The sequence below is a fragment of the Phragmites australis genome, chromosome 3 (assembly GCF_958298935.1).
Source record: "Phragmites australis chromosome 3, lpPhrAust1.1, whole genome shotgun sequence".
NCBI lineage: Eukaryota > Viridiplantae > Streptophyta > Magnoliopsida > Poales > Poaceae > Phragmites > Phragmites australis.
Window position 1 is genome coordinate 46,459,668 of NC_084923.1, and position 18,603 is coordinate 46,478,270.

Consider the following 18,603-nt stretch of genomic DNA (forward strand, 5'->3'; position numbering starts at 1 on the left):
TCAAATTCAAAAACTGATTTTTTTAATTACTGTGATTTAAGAAGCGTAACTGTCGACAAGTTGAACGCACCGCGCAAGTTGCTCGAGTGAAGTAGTAGCATAGACGTCAGCTCAGTAGTCATCATTCATGAGTGGTAGACTAGCATAGGCTTATCTATGTCTTTGCCTTTCGCATTTGATGCTAGGAGTAGGAGGAGGAAGAGGAGAAGGGTGGCTTGGCCTTTTCCCTTTACTGTTGCAGGTTTCTATAGCATCACCTATTCACTTTGTGTTGTTTGTTTTCTTGCGTCTCTTTTCTTTCCTTTTCTTTTGGGTCCCTGCTTCCACCGCAAAGTTTCTCGTTTTGGTTAAGTTTGCTGGTCTTGGTTCTTGGTTCCCCCTCGGCAATTTTGGATCAGGCAGTATGTTTCCTCTCGCGTTTTCTTTTCTTTTTCACTTTTTCTTTTATTATTTTGCTTTCATTTCTTAGACTCCTTCGGGTGATGGATGGATGGACTGTGAGATGTTCTCCTGGCTTGCAGAGTTTCTCCGGGACCAAGAATCGCGACGACATGGACGGCAATGCGAGATCGGCGGCGAATCAGAAGAAGCCCTTCGTGTAAAGATTTCACCCAAAAGAAATCCTTTTTCGTGTCCATTTATCCCGCGAGCCGCGATAACTGATCTGTGCAAGCTGCCTCCAATGGCGTCCGCAGCGCGGACAACGACCTCGTGGAGCTGCTATGGCACAACGGGAGCGTCGTCGCGCAGCCCCAGGCGCATCACCGGGAGGCGCCGGCGCCCTCCGACCGCCCCAGCAGCAGCGGCCTCACCGGCGACGAGACCGCCGCGTGGTTTCCGGACACCCTCGACGACGCGCTGGAGAAGGACCTGTACACGCAGCTGTGGTACAGCAGCATCGCCGACGCCACCCCGCACCACGGGGACGCGCTCCCGGGCTCTAGCTCGCAGCCTCCGCCAGCGCTGGTGCACCCGGCTAGGCCGCCGATGGGTAGCGGCGTCGAGTCGAGCTGGGCCGGCGACATCTGCTCGACCTTCTGCGGCAGCAACCAGGTGCCCGGGGTGCCCGTGGAGGACTGGGGGGACGACGCGGCAATTCCGTCGGAGGCGCCGCGCGGGGCCAGCGCGCACGACGGCGCCGGCACCGGCACGTCGTCGTCCGGCGGGTCCGGCAGCAACTTCGGGGGATCCGGGTTGCCGAGTGAGAGCGGTCATGTCCACAAGAGGAAAGGGAGGTGTAGAGACGACTCAGATAGTCGGAGTGAGGTGTTTCTTGGTCTAATTTGTTCACATTGTTTGGTTTCAACTTGTAATGAGTTGAATAAGATTGATGAGGAAATTGCAGGATGCTGAGTGTGAGGCAACTGAGGAGTTCAAATCGTCGAGGCGATCTGCATCAAAGCGCAGGAGTCGCGCAGCTGAAGTTCATAACTTATCAGAGAGGGTGAGATCAAATACTACTAGCAAGCTATTTTAGGGGATAAAAACCAGCTTGTTGTCTGATTGTTCTTACTATGTTGTTGATTGTTTCTGATGTAGAGAAGAAGGGACCGGATCAATGAAAAGATACGCGCTTTGCAAGAGCTGATACCACACTGCAACAAGGTAAGAATGCATCTTTTCTGATAAGGTGCAAGTCCCTGGATTGATAAAATTCCTTTGGTGAGTGGCAATATTTGTAATTGATCGTTGTCAGCATTTTCTTCGATCCTTTTTCTTTACTCTAATATTGCTGTTTTTTTTCAGACTGACAAAGCGTCAATATTGGATGAAACAATTGAGTATCTGAAGTCCCTCCAAATGCAAGTTCAGGTTTGCAATTACAGTTACCTGAACTTACATGACTCCATATGACACCATTTGCTGGTACCAACTGAGACTATGAAATAAACCTCAGATTATGTGGATGACTTCCGGGATGGCACCCATGATGTTTCCTGGTGCTCATCAGTTCATGCCATCAATGGCTCTGGGCATGAATTCAGCTTTCATCCCCGCGGCACAAGGCCTTACTCAGATGCCAAGAGTACCATACATGAACCATCCCCTGCCAAATCATATCCCTTTGAACTCATCTCCATATATGAATCAAATGAATCCGCTAAGTGTTGCAAACCAGATGCAAAATGTTCATCACGGAGAGGCAAGCAATCGCTTCCTTCACCCAGATGGTCATCAAACAGCGGCACCACAGGTACAATCATAGTATGATAATCCAGATGTTATGGATTTTAGGGACATTTCAACCTACTTTCATCTGTTCATCTAGCTTAAGTGTCAATTGTTTTGCAGGTACCAGGACCCCATGCTCATGGATCTCAAATAGCACAAGCTGCACAGCACAATAGGATACCGGAAGTGCTAGCTAGTACTATTGTGCCTACTTCTAGGGCAGGACAACCGCCTAGTTATGATGCAGTTTAGAATGACTAAAATCGTGTAAGGAGTTGTACTGATAAATGTGATGATGTATAGATAATTTGAGCTGTGTATATTTAACTAAGGGGTATATACGTATAAAAAGTATATCATACGTAGATAGTATATGTACAACACATATTAGGTAGTTTTAGATATTACGGAACTGAATCAGCGGTATCTGATATATCCGGAATTAAGTAAATACATATTAGGAATGTTTAGGTTGGTTATCTAACTCGGAATGATTAGTATTCAAAACAGATTTATCTATTTGTACGTTAAGTTAGACAATTCACTATCGACTACAGTTAGATAGGAGTCGGTACCTTATCTCCGTATAAGATGAAAAGGCTGAAGGAGGAAAGAACGAGGAGAGAGACAAGCATTAAGACCCTAACAGAGGAGCTACTCGGCAACTTTAGCTCTAGGTTAGATTAGATTAGATTCGATCTACTCCTTTTTAATAGTCTTAGTCACATTGCTGTTACTCAAAATCATCAATATACAGCAGCAACACTCTCACAAGACGTAGGGTATTCTCTAATCTGAGGCCTGAAAATGTATACATCATTTGTCTCATCTCGTGATTAATCCCTACACTTAAAGGTACTTAATCAATTTACGGATATATTATCAAAAAGTAATCTTCAGCAGTTGGCGTGTCAAGTAGGGGTCTTCTTCTATTTTGTAGGATTTATCATGCATCGGGCTCACTTTTGCGTCGAATTCTCCGACACCGGCTTCTATAACCACTTCAAGTTGACAGCGGACATCTTCGAGTCCCCTCCCGTCGACTCTAAGATCATCTTTGGAACTATGTTTTTCTGTTGGGACGATCAAGGTAGACCGATCCACACCGGTGCCCTCAAGTCCAGACCATCGGATGCGTACCGCGAGGTGAGATATCTCGAGTGTGATTTGTGTGATGAGAGTGGCGACATCCCGCGGAGCCTAATATTCTCCACTGCATGGACACCAACAGCGATGAGAGTGGCGATGGTGACTCCAACACTAGCCAGAGCAGCCAAACAGATCAATTTGTGTTTATGGCTAGAGGTGACGACCCCCCACTAGCTAACTCAATGGCGGTGGATCCAAACGTCGTGGTCGACAACGGCGCAGAAATGTTTGAAGATCCGGTGACAACCGTCGCTGCCGACGGTACTGGCGCCGAGTTACCACACAAAACATCCGCAGCTGGAGCCTTACATGCACCCGACACGGCCCTCCACCAGCAGACCACATGAAGGCAGATGCCTCCTGGCCTTTCCCGATGACTTTTTGGTGGGTGTACCTACACTCGTGATAGCCCACGGCTTAAGGGACAAGCTCCCTCCGAACAATCATCATGAGGCTTCATCGGCTCGACCGCAATCAATCCTCGGTAGCGACATATTCAGTTCTTCAGACACTAACGTGCAAGGAGCTCATCTGATTCTCAGATCTCTTCCAGAATTGGATCCGACGAATCCACTAACTCCTATGGTCAATGAAGTCAAGATCCTACTCGATGTGGCTCAGAACCAAGTTGCTCGAGCAAACAATCCCTGCAACTCCAGAACCTCCAGTCAGTACTGTCCCAGCTTAAGGAGCCATGGGCGGGAACACTCTCGAGTAGTGGAATCTTAGATGGGAAACTCAGGTGGTCAAGCCCTAACACGACACTGTGGGCTAAACTGTAGCTGCCCTATCCATAGGCGTAGAAATCAGGAAGACATAAGAAACCATATTCCTCACAACCGGCATGATCTACGTATGACGATCGAAAAACGCCGTGAGGAACGTCGTGAAGACGGTCGCTGCTACTACGACCGCAGAGCTACAGGACGAGATAGTCGACATGACTCCCCTACTAGAAAAGACAGGTGTGACAGTCCCCCCCCACCTCCTCCTGAAGAGTTCGACGAGGGCTGCGAGGCTTTCAATTCGGTGCCCCGAGAAGTTCAAAGCGGGTCCGATCCAGAAGTACGATGGGTAGATCAATCCCAATGAGTGGTTGCAGATCTACACCACTGTCATTTGAGCAGTCGGTGGTGACAACCGAGTAATGGCCAATTACTTGTTAACCGCCCTTGATGGACACGCAAGGTCCTGGTTACTAAATTTGCTACCCAACTCGATTCTTTCGTGGGGAGAACTTAAGGCTCAGTTCATAGCCAATTTCTAAGGCACATTCGAGCACCCAGGAACGGAGAACGACCTCCACCAGCTGCACCAAGGCGACGATGAATCCCTTCGAGATTTCATCCGCCGGTTCAGCGATAAGCGTAACACAATCCCAGACATCTCCGATGAGTCAATGATCATCACCTTCAAATGAGGTGTTCAGGACACGGATTTGCGTGGAAAGATGGCTACTCGGAAGATCCATACGGTCAAAGAGCTTTTCGAGTTGGCTGACAAGTACGCAAAACGAGCGGAAGCGCATGTGCGCACCAAAAACCTTCAATCTGGCAAGGACAAACCTGAGTCCTCGAAGAGTGGAGGAAAGAAGAACAAACCTGGTGACAAGCACAAGGATCCGAATATGACTATAGCTGCGGTCTACAGGAGCAAATCGTGCAACACTGGGGACAACAAAGGTCTCAGTCGAGGTGGCGAAAAGTGGTGTCCCATCCATCGGAGCAACCAACACGACTTCGACGAGTGCTATGTGTTCAAAAAGAAACTTGATGACAAGATTAAGGTAAATGCTGAGCGTGGTAATAAGAAGGTTAAGCCAAACATTGAGGGTGATGAGCCCCAGTTCCACGAGGCTAACCACAGCTTGACGCACATCTTCAGAGGATCCACCATGTATGAGTCCAAAAGGCAATACAAGACGACCGATGAGAAGCCAACCTGGCCCTAACTGGGCCCACTTGGTATCTCAGGTGGTCGGAACATCCAATCACCTTTGATCAAACCGACCATCCGGCCACGGTACCACATCCTAGTTGATACCTGGTCGTGGTTCCGCCGACCATACTCAACATCAAAGTTTCCAAAACTCTAGTCGATGGTGGTAGTTCATTTAACCTCATCTTCTCTAAAACCTTAGACAAGATGGGAATTCAGAGATCAGAGCTTAGGACAGCAATCAAGCCTTTCCACGGCATAACTCCCAACTCATCGACCATGCCTCTCGGCCAAATCGAGTTGCCGGTCACATTTGGCACGTGCCACAACTTTCGTACAGAAAAGCTGTCCTTCGATGTCGCGAACTTTGAGATAGCGTACAATGTGATCTTAGGCCGCCCAATGCTAGACAAGTTCATGGCAGTGGTTCACTATGCCTACCAAACACTCAAGATCTCGGGTCCCAATAGGGCTATTATAGTTAAATGAGATCAGTGCGTAGCGATCAAATGCGATAAGCAAAGCCTGGATATGGTCGAATACTTCAGTCGAGTGGCCACCACTCCTAAGGACGTAGGTTCTAAGCATCAAAGGCACCAAGGTGTCGTCGAGGTCAAAGATTCCAGACTCGTAAGTCTTGCTAGCACTTCTAAATCCGACGATGCCATAGGCGAGACCAACGACGGCGCCAACAACAAAAAGCTGATGGTTGCGTCAAGGCAGTGCCCCTCAACCCGTCTGAACCATCCAAGACAATTAAGGTTAGGGCCAATCTTGACCCTAAATAGGAACTCGAGCTCTTCAGATTCCTCTGGGCAAACCGAGATGTGTTCGCATGGCAACCGTCTGATATGCTTGGGGTCTCCAGGGAGGTGATCGAGCATCGACTACGGCTTCCACTTGATACTTGAGGAAGGATCTATTCATACTCAATTCTTTCGATTATGAGCTAGATCCACTTTACTCGACCAAGTTTAAACTTGGTGGTACTTGAGTAGTGAAAGTGCATTTAGGACCCTTTGTGGGTTCTGGCTCATTGATGACAAATAATTAAAGGACTAATGAGTTTATCGAGATTATAAGCATGTTTTAGTCCTATTGAAAAGGTTAAAAGAAGTTGACGTCTTTCAAAAAGAAAAGAGAAGTGGCATGAAGAAACTCAGTAGGCTTTAATTAATTTTACTTTTGAATTTGAGTTTAGGAATGTTGTACTATCAAGACGGGTGCATTTTGATAGTCTTGATGGTGTCTCAGTGCTCAAAGTATCCTTTTAAGACAAAAAATTGAGAGACACAATCACTCACGGACACTGGAAAAAAGGGCAGAGTTGTCTGAACCCGGAGTCTTCAGGTTTGGGGAGTGAAATCTAGAGCTAGAGAGCAAAAATTCAATCTTTGAGCATTTGAGTTCTGCGCTAAGCTTTGATTTGCATTCTTTACTCTTGGAGCTTCGTGCTCCTAGACGGCAAGACGTCACCCGTAAAGCACCCATTCTTTGTGGAGTGCCATGGGAAGTTTGTATTATCTTTGATTTTAATAAGAACCCTAACTCGATCTTTGTGGTCGTTTGGATGAGGATATGGTTGAAAGAGACCCGACTCTTTGTGAGCTACTTAACGGAGATGTAGACACTTTTTTGTGAGGTGGCCGAACTTCGAGAACAAATCCTTGTCTCCATTACTTTCTTGTATTTTACTTGTTCTAGTTGATATTTGGGGATTTGCCCCAATCTTATTGCTTGTGAGTATTTGGGTAAGTTGTTGAAAATGTGTATATACATCTTATAGAGCCAGTGGTAATTCATAGACCAAACTAGACTTGCTTAGGTTTACTTTGATTTTGAATTCCTGTATAGTCCGGATAATCTGGGTGAATTCGGATACTTCGGAACCCAGAGTATCCGGATTGAGCCGGAGTATCCGGGCACTGTCTGATCCGCAGCGAAGTTTTTTTTTTCAGAAACGACTATTCACTACCCTTCTAGTCGACATCAAGTACTTTCAAGTAGGTGCTTATGGAAACCTCTTCTCCTAGGTAGAGTAAGCGGGCTACTGTCGAATATCTAACTAAGGGATATATACACATAAGTAGTATATCATACACAGATAAAGTATGTACAACACATATTAGGCTGCTCCAGATATCACGGAACCAAATCAATGGTACCTGATACACCCAGAATTAAGGAAGTACATACTAGAAAAGTTTAGGTTGGTTACCCAACTCGGAACGATCAATATTCAAAACAGATCTATCTACTTGGACGTCAAGTAAGACAACTCCGTGTTGACCACAGCTAGATAGGAGTCGGTACCTCACTCCTATTTAAGACGGAAAGACTGGGGGAGGAAAGAACGAGGAGAGAGGGACAAGCATCAAGACCCCAATAGAGGAGCTACTCGGCAACTTTAGCCCTAGGTTAGATTAGATCCGATCTACTCCTTATAATAGTCTTAGCCATATTACTTGTACTCGAGATCATCAATATACAATAGCAACACTCTCACAGAATATAGGATATTACTCTAATCAGAGGCCCGAACTTGTATACATCGTGTGTCTCGTCTTGTGATTAATTCCTATACTCCAAGGTACCCAATCAATTTACGGATATATTATCGGGAACTAATATTCGACAAGCTGTATATTATTGCATATCTGTATAGTATCAGTAGTGCATGCAGTCATTCTTTGACATCTAAGCTTTTGGAGTAACTAGGAGTTAGTATAGGTAACACAGGAATCTCATCTAGCTACCATATTCCATCTTGCATATGGAACTCGAGCTACGTGAAGTTGTCCTCTTTCAGCTTAAGCTTTTGCAGTATCTGGCAGGCTCATGGAAGCTGACTAGTTGTTTTTGCCTATCTTTCTGGTTTTGACATTTTTTTAGCACTATACATGAATTTTTACAGTTGGATCCATTTCGTCAGATTGAATTGACAACTTTGTATGTATTAGCAAATTGGTAGATAACTTCAGAACTAGTGGTTTAACCATCCTTTTCTTGATATTTACAGGATCAAGAATGCATAGTCGACTTGCAAAAGGTCCTTCTTTCTGAAAATGCTGACATGATGAGCAGATAGCATCCATATTTTGTCAATATATCTCGATCAATATGGCAATACCTCTGACATGAATGCTACAAGTACATGCAAATGCAGGTAGCAATTTTTCTCTGCTGAGATGCTAACTCCGATTCCCACTGTATGTACTAATCTTAAAAATAGTTCTATTCTATCAGCAGACAAATCGAAAGATGTCAAAAGGTACTGGTGGAAACATTTTCCCTTCCATTACTGTTCTAATAACTTGAAATGACATGTTTTGCAGTTTCTTTTTAGGAAAAAAATGTTGAAATGTTTGTTGTTTAATGACCAAAATCCAAGCAACCAGGTTCAGGGGGGAGGAACAAAACAAGTCAAAACAGCAGGTACTAACAGATTGAATAGCAAACCTTGCCGTACTCTAAATCCAAAGTACAGATAATCCAATCTTGTCTTTTTGCTCAGTTCTGCTACCAGGGAACCACACATCATCTGTGTTGATCTTATCTATACATTACTAACACCACTTTCTGATTGTGGAAAATATTTGGTCTGCAGGAGATGAGCTTGCCAGGCCATCACAGTGTCTGCTTGAATGCATCTGCTCGCTGCGCATACGACGCGGCATGCTTATGGGCAAAGGTTTCAGCATCCTGGTTCTTGTGGTTCGCAGCAGCCGGGAGGATCTTGGGAATTCTGTGTGGAGCCCTGCATCTGCAAATGCCAGCCTCTCAGTCTCAGCTGCAGCCTGGAGGCAGTTTTCACCATCTTTTTCCTGATGTTACAGCACTCAAGTGCAATCTACATGGTCCTACCTTTCACATGCTACTGGGGCCTGCTCACTGCAATTGGATATAAGATCATAAATTCATATCTCCACTCTCCAGAGCTTTCATGTATACAGTCTACCACAATTGAAACTCCCGGTACTCATTGCTCCCTTGTTGCATTCGTCCTTTTGTTATTCTTCTGGTTTAAATGGCCTGTCACTTGTGTCGTCGGAATGTAGGAGAATACGACCAGAGAATTTCTGTATCTGGACAGTGATGTCCGTGTGGCCAGTTGTTTGTATTACCGGAATATCTACAGTTTTCAATCATTTGTGGCATTTTACTGTTTAATCTGAGAAAGCATTTAAGCAAAGGGTAGTGATGAGCATATGCAAAGGTCGTCGAGTGACATGTTCCTGTCTGCATCGTCTGTTAATTAGGGTTCACTTCCGTCACTATCTCTGAGCAATGGAATCGGGATCATATCGTGTTTCACTTTTATAGGTGGAGATTTGGAGTTCATGCTGCCAATTGTGTAGATGTAAATGAAAGAGATCCTTACCAGGAATACAATAAAGCTATTCGATGTGGGTGTACTAGCGGCGTAACCAGAAAAAGAAAAATCCAATTTCCGAAAAAGGAGATGAGCATGTTCCGATGGAAGAGAGGGAATATGAATCTGAATGCACAGTCCAACTCTAAATATCAGCAAGTTTCTGTTACAAAACGATGTTTTTTTTTAAAAAAAAGCATGGCTTCGCCCGGGTTCGAACCGGAGACCTTCAGTGTGTTAGACTGACGTGATAACCAACTACACCACGAAACCGTTCGTGTTTTGTTTGCGTATAATTTTCTATTCAAGTAATAATATTTTCAAACCAGTTCCTAGACAGGCTGGCTATTTGGCTCCAATTCCTCATCCAGTTGAGCTGCCGTCTCTCGACTGGTGAGCGAAACTAAACCACAATATTGGCACGCAACATTTGCTAGTAAGGCGTGTGTTGCAACGGTTCTCAAATCATACTCTCCTAATAAATTTCTCCAATGAAGGCAAGGAACAAATAATATTCATCTGAGTCCGCGACCTTCGCACTCGCTTAGGCCCAGGTGACTGAGCCAGGAGGAGGCAGGGAACCAATCACCGCTGATGAATGGGGCCCAGCAGTTTGTGCGGCCCGTCGCGAAAAGAAAAAAAGAGCAGAAATCGGGAGAGGTCCAGCAGGTCTGCCCCGGCCCAGAAATTTGTACCGCCCGCAACGTGGCCGAGCGTTTTACGCGCTCTCGGCTCGGGCTAGGGTGGAAGGATACGGATGGGACAATGCACTTTTCACATTTGGATCCATATTTTAAAATGAATACGAACATAAATTTGAATATTCTTAAATAATAATACAAATTAGATTGTTTGAAGACAAATCTGAATTCAAATATCCATTTGCCTCGGTTGACTGTGAATATACTATAACTTTAATGATAAATTACGTAATAATCTATTATCTTAGTATTTGACAGGAAAGTGGAGCTACCAAGTCTGAGGCTATGAAATTACCATATTAATATAAAAAAAAGATCTAGACCACTTATTGTTATAAACACCTAACGATTTAAATTTAACCAAATAATCCATATCAAATATGAGGTAAATTCAAAATTAAAAGATATGGAAGTAGTTCGATTTCCATACAGATTGGAAAGCAAAAATTTATAAACAAAGATTTCAAATAAAATAAAATAAATAATAAAAAGACTAATTTTTTTATTAAAGGTTATCGTGACAAAATATTACATCGAGACTTTGCTGGTGATTTTATATAACGCAAGAATGTTGACAATTGAACATAGTGAACTACATATTTAGTTGTTCGCCAATCCAATGAGTCATGGCTAATAACATATATAACTATGTGTCAAGTGATTATTGGACATTAATGTAAAATAACATTTATTTCTACTTTTATTACATTACACTGAGATGCAATGTCAGTAAGTAACTAGTGACAACAGATAAGTAGTGGTACTTCAGCCCTACAAAAACAACTAAATAAAAAGTCAGACAATAGAATAAGCTCTAATTTTCTTTCACATGACACAATACTACGATTAGCAGCAGCTCACAAGCACCTGCAACATATGGGAAGTGAAACATGGATCCAAGCAGAACAAGAGAGAATAATAGAGTGGGGTGGCTAATTAGGATTTCATAGAGGTATTTCTACGCATTTAGATACACTTATTATATATATCCACATCTGTATTCATTAAAATTTTGCATACCACATCCATATCTATATCTATGAATTTTTTCATTTATATCCATAGTTATATCTGTTTATCAATCTGATAAGTTAGATGTGGATTTTTCTTACCCTCTTTATATTTTGTGAAATAACAAATATCAGATAATAAAGATTTCCTGGAACCCATGCTGACAGCCCGACGCGGCGACACGCAGTCGGCCAGCGTGGCCACGCCCCTCCCCCAGTCGCGCGCGGCGTGCGCGTGCTGACGCCGCGGGTCTTGATGAGCGAGCGGTGCAGAAACGCCGCGCGAGGACGAGAGCAAGCGGCCCGTTGCCCCTGCCCGCAGTACGCCGGCGCCAGCGAACGCCGGGACCGTCGTCCGCGCGGACCTGAATGCCCATGGCTCATGGGTGCCAGGTCACTGCCACCGCGCGTTACGAAGCGGGTAGCACAACCCAGCGTGCCGCTGGTTGCTGCTTTGAGATCGAACTTGCTGCATGGTTGTTGGTGCGCCATTACTGCCACTGCACGTACGTCCCGCGGATGTGTACCGTGTACGCGACTGCGCGCGGCGCAGGCGCAAACTTGACTCTGTTGCAGGTGCATGACTGCACGATGCTGCATATTGGATTCCACTGCACTTCGCTGCAGCTCAGCAGCTGTAGCGGCCTGTGCGAGCTCCAACCTGCGCGCGCTGCTAATGTCCTTCGACGTACGCTGCGACATATTCTGAGGTATTTATGGTCTTGTCCCGCACACCGGGCCGGCTCACCGGCTCGGTAAGGCTGTACCATTACAACAGAAACACCTTTTTAATGCTAGCTCAAGAGCACACTTATTTTTCAACCGATAATGATAGGTTAACACTAAAAGTTACCTCGAATTATTATCGGTTGTACAATCGATATTTAAAATAGCTTTTGAAGGAAAAAAAAGTAAACGAGCCGGCTCGTCTGCCACTGCCGTCACAGCCGTTCAACTCGCAGGCGGAGCTTTGCTCTTTCCTACACAAAGAAATCGCATGACATGAATTTCGCTGCCATAGAAACCGTGGGGCACGAAGGCCACCATCACCGTAGAAACCGCAGGGCACGAAGGATCTCTGTAGATCACGCCGCTCACCACTGTGGATCCGCGCCGCTCACCACTGTGGATCCCACCGTGGATCTTCGACTCTAGCGAGATCCATGGCTGGATCTGCCGGATCCCACTGTGGATCTCATAAGGAGCGGAGTTGTTAGCCGATGGGGAAGGCTAGGAGGAGGAGGCCGGTGAGGGGATAAGGGAGAGAGAGAGGATGGTGGGGTAGGAGGAGGTGGACACCAGCGGGGGAAGAGATAAGGTGGAGAGAGAGTAAGTGAAGGAGGGAGGGTCGTGATCGAACGTGCGGGGAGATAAGGTGTAGAGAGCCGAGCTACGAACGTGAGGTGAGACAGAAAGCGATTCAATGAAAATTTCGAGTTAAATATTGGGTTTTGGGAGTAGATACTAATGGTTGCATTATCCTTTCTTAGTTTTATTATCTCTTGACCGTTGTAACTCTGGTATAGCACTTAATAGGTTAACTTAAAATGAATATGTCATATTTAGTAAGGCTTAAGTCATTGATAGATGTTGAGCTATGGTTTGACCATAGTTCGTAAGCTTAGGGCTTACTCTTCTTTTATAAATATAATTATGATGATGGGATGTGTAAGTCAATGAAGAAGAGACGAGATTCAGGCGGGAAATAGGGATGGCTCGAGAAGGGAGTCTCAGATGTTATAGGCTTGCTTGAATCGATTAAACACCGTTCGTTGTTGTAGTTGGCTTTAACACTTTTCGTACTTACCACATGTCAATATAATGGTAGATAAGACGAATACTTTTTTTTAGTTGTGATCTTTTGGCTTATATGCCTATAGTGTCGTGAGCATAATAGGCTTATAGAGGTAACGTCGTAAATATGTTATGGGCATAATATAGAGGTATCTAGTTTGCTCGAAGAATAGTTGTAGTTACCTCTATACTTTTAGACGTAACTATGGTGCTCCGGGAGTAGCTCTAGTAGACCTTCGCACCTATAGGTGCATGTTCAAACGGTCGGAACTCAATTGGAAAAAGTTGACACGGGTATCCCCTTGTATGCACTTTAGCGAGTGACACAAGCAGAATGGTCTTCATATCGTATGAGTAAAGATGTATCCCTACAGGATGTAAGATTAATTTAAATTGTTACGCTCTCAGTTGTGAGCTTGCTTATGTCCATTTACATCAATCATAGAGTTTCGTTATTGGGATGTTGTGACAAAGTGTTAGGACATAGCTGGTGATGTTGATGAAGAATGATATGGTACAAGTTATAGTTAAATTATGCTGATGATCTCATGATATAAGGATGTTTTAGTTAGGTGTAGATGTTTATACTTGAGTCTAAATTGTTTTTGCAGACGAAGTTACTTAAACTTTATGGTCGAGTCATTGCTAATTAGCCATATGCATTCTTTTTGGAGTCGGACTATTTATAAATATTCATTATGAAATAAGTCTTGCGAGTAACTTCGTACTCACGTGCTTTGTTTGATTTTCGGGTAAGGAAGATTTAGTTTTTGGCTACTTTACGCTCGCTAATGTTGGCGACGGGCAGGAGTAGTGCCATTCTACTCGTGTGTTGTTATTTCGGGATGACACTTTAAGGCAAACGACGCTACCCATCTTTTATCGTCATGTAACTTATTCCACTGTGTAACTGCTTTAACAATTATTCAGGTTATATATTTTATTGTAAAGTTTAATCTAATTAAATATTTATAACTTAATTTAATTACTCACTCTTTATTATATCCTGTGATGATATACTTATTGTAAAGACGTGTGTTGGATCCTGAAAGTAAACATATAACGAGACTATCGAAATAGTATTTTGATTAATTATTATGAGTATGATTATAGAAAATGATCGTTCTAATGATTAGCTCGAATATTATTTGAGTAATTCTCAACATCGGTAGCGTGGAATCTAAATGTTGACATTTGTTTACAAGGAGTTTGAGCCGCCGATTGTACTTGTATAGCATCAGATCAGGGTGTTTGGGTCGGGAGACGGATGATCTCGTTCTCATTCGCCATCTTCGTTCTGTTTCCATCGTCTGTTTGATCACCCAGCTTACTGTGATGTCTGCCTGCCTGTCACATCCCAGGCCATCTCGGTGTTGCTTCATGCTCGAGACTTCGAAAGCTTGTGGTGTGATTGGTTGGTGTACGAGCTGTTGGCCATGCATCGAACCGGCTGGGTCGTCCTCCAGTCCCCAGCTGGTACGGTCTCACGCAGGTCATCTGCCGAATGCATGGCAGTGCCTTCTTCGCTCGCTACATCGCTTCAATCAATCCGGCTGCTCCGAATCGATCGATCGCGTGACGACTCTGTAGTCTGTACTGGCTGTGAGATGCAATGTGAAACAATGGCCGGCGCACGGCGTCAAAGCGTCACGTACTACAGCAAGCAGCGTGGCTTCATCTCGGGAAATGCAACTTCACACGCAATTACGTTGACAACATCGATCTATATGAACCAAGTAATAGTTATAGTAAAAAAATATAGGTGATATTTACTACAGTGATAGTAGTTATAGTAAAAAAATACAATGTTTATATTTAGGTAGTAAATTAGGTGGAGTCTACTTTGTATTAAAAAAATATACAAAAAATATACAATACGAGAGAGAATAATAATATTTTATCTTTTATGGGCTGGGCATATACATATGATGTAGCGAAAATTATGGGACTATGATTGTGATTTTGGTGATTAATAATAATATAGTTAATGAGATTAACATATTTATCAAGAATATATGCTAGTAAGTCTTATAGATGCAATACATGAAGAAGGTACCGTAGTCGGGACAAAATTGAACAGAATTGAAGAAGTTCTAAGAAGATTTGTCTCACCAGATAGTCCGATGCTTTGGCTATTTGAACTCACTAGAGTATATTTGTCAAATGAGAGAGACCTGAAGATCTTACCAAAAGGTCCGGTGTTTGAGCAGAGTGCTCACTAGAGTAATTTTTCTACAGAAGGTGCTGTGCTGAAGAATATGCCTCACCGGATAGTCGGTGACCAGAAGGATGAATGCACCGAAGCATTATTACCAGAGAAGGATGAAGCCGTTGAAGATCGAAGGTTCAACCCATCGGATGGTCCCGTGCTAATGGAATGAACACTGGACAATGAACAATGCAAAGGAGCAGAACAAAGTTCAAGGCATCAGATGGTCTGGTGCTACACCGGATCATTATTTCCATAGAGGGATGCATTGGCTCGGTTAGTTGAAGTCAACTCACCGGATAGTCCGGTGATGGAGTGATGTGTACTGAATGAATACACCAGAGCAATTTACACAGAGAAGAAGGAAATACTCGGATAGCTAATGATAACTCACCGGATAGCCCGGTGATAGAGATGAAATATACACAAGAGTGTCTGGTGTTTACAGAGGCTTGAGTGGGGTTCTAACGGCTAGTTTGTGAGAGTGTACTCACCAGATGATCCGGTGTTAGTACTATTGTTCTCATCGGATTATCCGGTGTTAATAGTTTTTTAGAGACATTGGGTTAACGGTTAGTGCACGAGTTTGAGGCTATAAATACCTCTCCACTCGGTCATTTGAAGGTGCTAGAGTCTAGAGAAGTTTATGGACACCTGAGAAGACATACAAGTCACCAAAATACTCAAAGTGATCATTCAAGACGATTAAGCACACCATTAAAGAGTGATTAGTAATTATAGGCCTAGAGAGAGTGTTATTAGGTGATTGCTACCTAGAGAGTGGTATGCTAACACCTTTAAGTCTTGGTGACTCGCCGGCAAGCTTGTTGATCCTCTGACTTGGTGTGGAACAACGGTAAGGCGATTGTGCGGGGACACAGAGACCTTTACCTTAGTGGCTCAAGCTCTGAAGTAATCATGGTGGCAAAGAACCAGAAGAGAGGCTAATGGTGAGACATTACCTTGGTGGCTTGATGACTCATCCGGGTGGAGGACTTATCTTTTTGACTTGGTGGTTCAAGAGTCGTGATTGGGTGCTGACCGGGAGCATATTCTTTGTGGAGCTCCAACATGGACTAGGGGTGGCATTCATGCCATCGATACCACAGAAAAAAACCTTATGCCGAGTTTGCTCTCTCTACCTTATTTACATTTTCACATTTATATTAGTGCAATTTACCTTCTTATATAGGTTGCAAGTGCTTTGATCGATAGAGTAGACACACTAGATAAACCTATATCATATCTGTATAGAATTTGATATAGGTTTATCTTGTGTAGTTTTTTGAGCCAAAATAGTTATAAGTGTCATAATTCACCCCCTCTTAGGACATCATTGTTCCCTTTAATTTGTATCAGAGCAATGGCTCACATCTAGCGCTACAATTTGTGTTATAGCTTCACACCTTTCATTAGATTTCGCTAATTCAAGTGGCATTTGAGCCTTCATCTCATTGTGATCGGTTAGACTTCACCGCCTAGTGAGTTGTGACATTTGAGATTGGGATGGATTTACATAGTGGTCTACTTTTTAATGACACAAACTTTTCCTGTGGAAAATTCTAATAATTTGTTATTTGCAAGTCTGAGGGTTGGATGTTTGTAGAGTCACCAAGGAAGGGATGGGACCTCGCATCACCAACAAAGAGAGGTAATTAGATGCATTGGTCAAGAGTATCTTTTTATCAACTATATGTGTTGATATATTTAATCGTGTTTATTCTCTCACTAATGCACATGATATTTGAACTAGTCTCATTGAAATACATTAATGCACAAATGATGTGCGTAATGAGAAATATCATATGCTTGTTATTAAGCTCAATGGCATCAAGAAATTACCCTATGAAAATGCTAATGATATATACTCACGTTTGAATATTCTTGTCAATAAGATCAATGAGTTAGGTTTGACGCCAATTAAAGATGATCAAGTGGTGAGAAAAATACTTCAAGCTCTTATTCCGACGTACAAGTTGATAGTCTCCATCATCTACTATAACAATGACATTAAGAAGATGACTCCAAGTCAAGTGCTTGGTAAGATCATCGCCCATGAGATGACAATGAACATATAGGTAAAAGCTTTTTCCTCATACGACGCCAAGAACCTTATTCTCATAAGCAAGAAAGCTCAATACCAACACATGAAGAGAAGAATGGGGAGAGAAGAGCAAGAGTCAAGCTCAAGCGAAGATGATGGTGATCAAGATGAAGAGAGCTATGGAGAGGATGATCAAAGCACATCAAGTGATGAAGAGATTGATCATAAGATGGTCAAGCTCTTCTCAAAGTTAGAGAAGAACATGAAGAGGATCAATACCAAGGTTGATTATCCTATCTCCATTAAAGACTTGGTCAGCACAATTGATCACATCAAGAAGGAAAAGAAGAGGGAGATAAGGGAAAGAGCCAAGGTACTCGCAAGTATAGGGAGATGGGTGAACGATGATGAAGAGATAAGCTCAAGTGATGAAAGCTTCACCATCCTCCCATTCAAGAAAAGCTCTTCCTCAAGATCGTCATCATATAAATCGTTACGTAAGTCATCTCACAAGTGCCTTATAGTCAAAGATATGGATACGATGTAAGTGATGATGAGTCTGATGAAAATTCACCTTTCTATGGTGAACTCTTTCATTTGATCAATGAGCAATAAATGACCCTTACAAAACAATCTAAATAGCTTAAGAAATTTAATACACTTAATGATATTTATGCTACTTTTGTTTCTAATTATGAATAATTATTGTGCAAATTCAATTTGCTAAACATGGAGTATGAAAAGCTTAAAGAAAAATTTCAGTGCATTGAATCACAAACTAATGTCCCTTTGAAGCAATCTACCTCTCTATTTAATTACAATCATAAAGTAGATATTTCCACTTCTTGTGATGATTTAATTGCTTTATCTAGATCACCCATTTGCAATAAGATTTGTATTGAGAATGTTGTTATAGAATTAGCTAATGACCTTATTGCACAAGAGAATGATGAGCTTAAGCAAGAGGTGAACAATCTCAAGAAGGACTTGGCAAATGACATGTCCAACCTTCTCAAGATAACCGTGCAACCATGGTGAAGAAGCTTACGGAGAGGTCCGCTGTGACATGCTTCAAATACCGTCAAGAAGGTCACAAGTCTTTCCAACGCAAACAAGTGAAGAAGAAGATCAAGAAGAAGAAAAAGATGGCGAACCTCTCTAACAAGACCTCCAACGTCTACACCAAGCCCAACCACAAGATCAAGACCAAGAGC

At 43.1% G+C, this 18,603-nt stretch overlaps 1 protein-coding gene and 1 non-coding gene across 4 annotated transcripts; one reads left to right on the forward strand and one right to left on the reverse strand.

The window, feature by feature from the left end:
- The first annotated feature begins 105 nt into the window (after positions 1 to 105).
- On the forward strand, positions 106 to 2,537 carry LOC133913457 (transcription factor PHYTOCHROME INTERACTING FACTOR-LIKE 13-like). Of its 3 annotated transcripts, none has more exons than XM_062356621.1 (8): positions 106 to 241; positions 522 to 598; positions 696 to 1,266; positions 1,346 to 1,444; positions 1,540 to 1,605; positions 1,747 to 1,812; positions 1,898 to 2,194; positions 2,293 to 2,537. In XM_062356621.1, exons 1-8 carry the CDS (start codon positions 179 to 181, stop codon positions 2,422 to 2,424), a joined length of 1,371 nt encoding a protein of 456 aa, XP_062212605.1. In that variant the 5' UTR covers positions 106 to 178; the 3' UTR covers positions 2,425 to 2,537. The 3 variants fall into 3 exon arrangements, with proteins under 3 accessions (XP_062212605.1, XP_062212606.1, XP_062212608.1); XM_062356622.1 differs by having other exon boundaries at positions 163 to 241; positions 470 to 598; XM_062356624.1 differs by lacking the exon at positions 106 to 241 and adding an exon at positions 250 to 401.
- A 7,293-nt stretch (positions 2,538 to 9,830) lies between these two features.
- TRNAV-AAC (transfer RNA valine (anticodon AAC)) lies at positions 9,831 to 9,904 on the reverse strand. The gene has a single exon. It is a non-coding gene; the product is annotated as a tRNA-Val (tRNA).
- Positions 9,905 to 18,603: the final 8,699 nt, after the last annotated feature.

Coding starts and splice junctions, on each gene's coding strand:
- LOC133913457 (XM_062356621.1), top strand. CDS start 179: ATGCTAGGAGTAGGAGGAGGAAGAGGAGAAGGGTGGCTTGGCCTTTTC. Junction 1,606..1,746: donor TGATACCACACTGCAACAAG/GTAAGAATGCAT, acceptor GTTTTTTTTCAG/ACTGACAAAGCGTCAATATT. Junction 1,813..1,897: donor CCCTCCAAATGCAAGTTCAG/GTTTGCAATTAC, acceptor AATAAACCTCAG/ATTATGTGGATGACTTCCGG.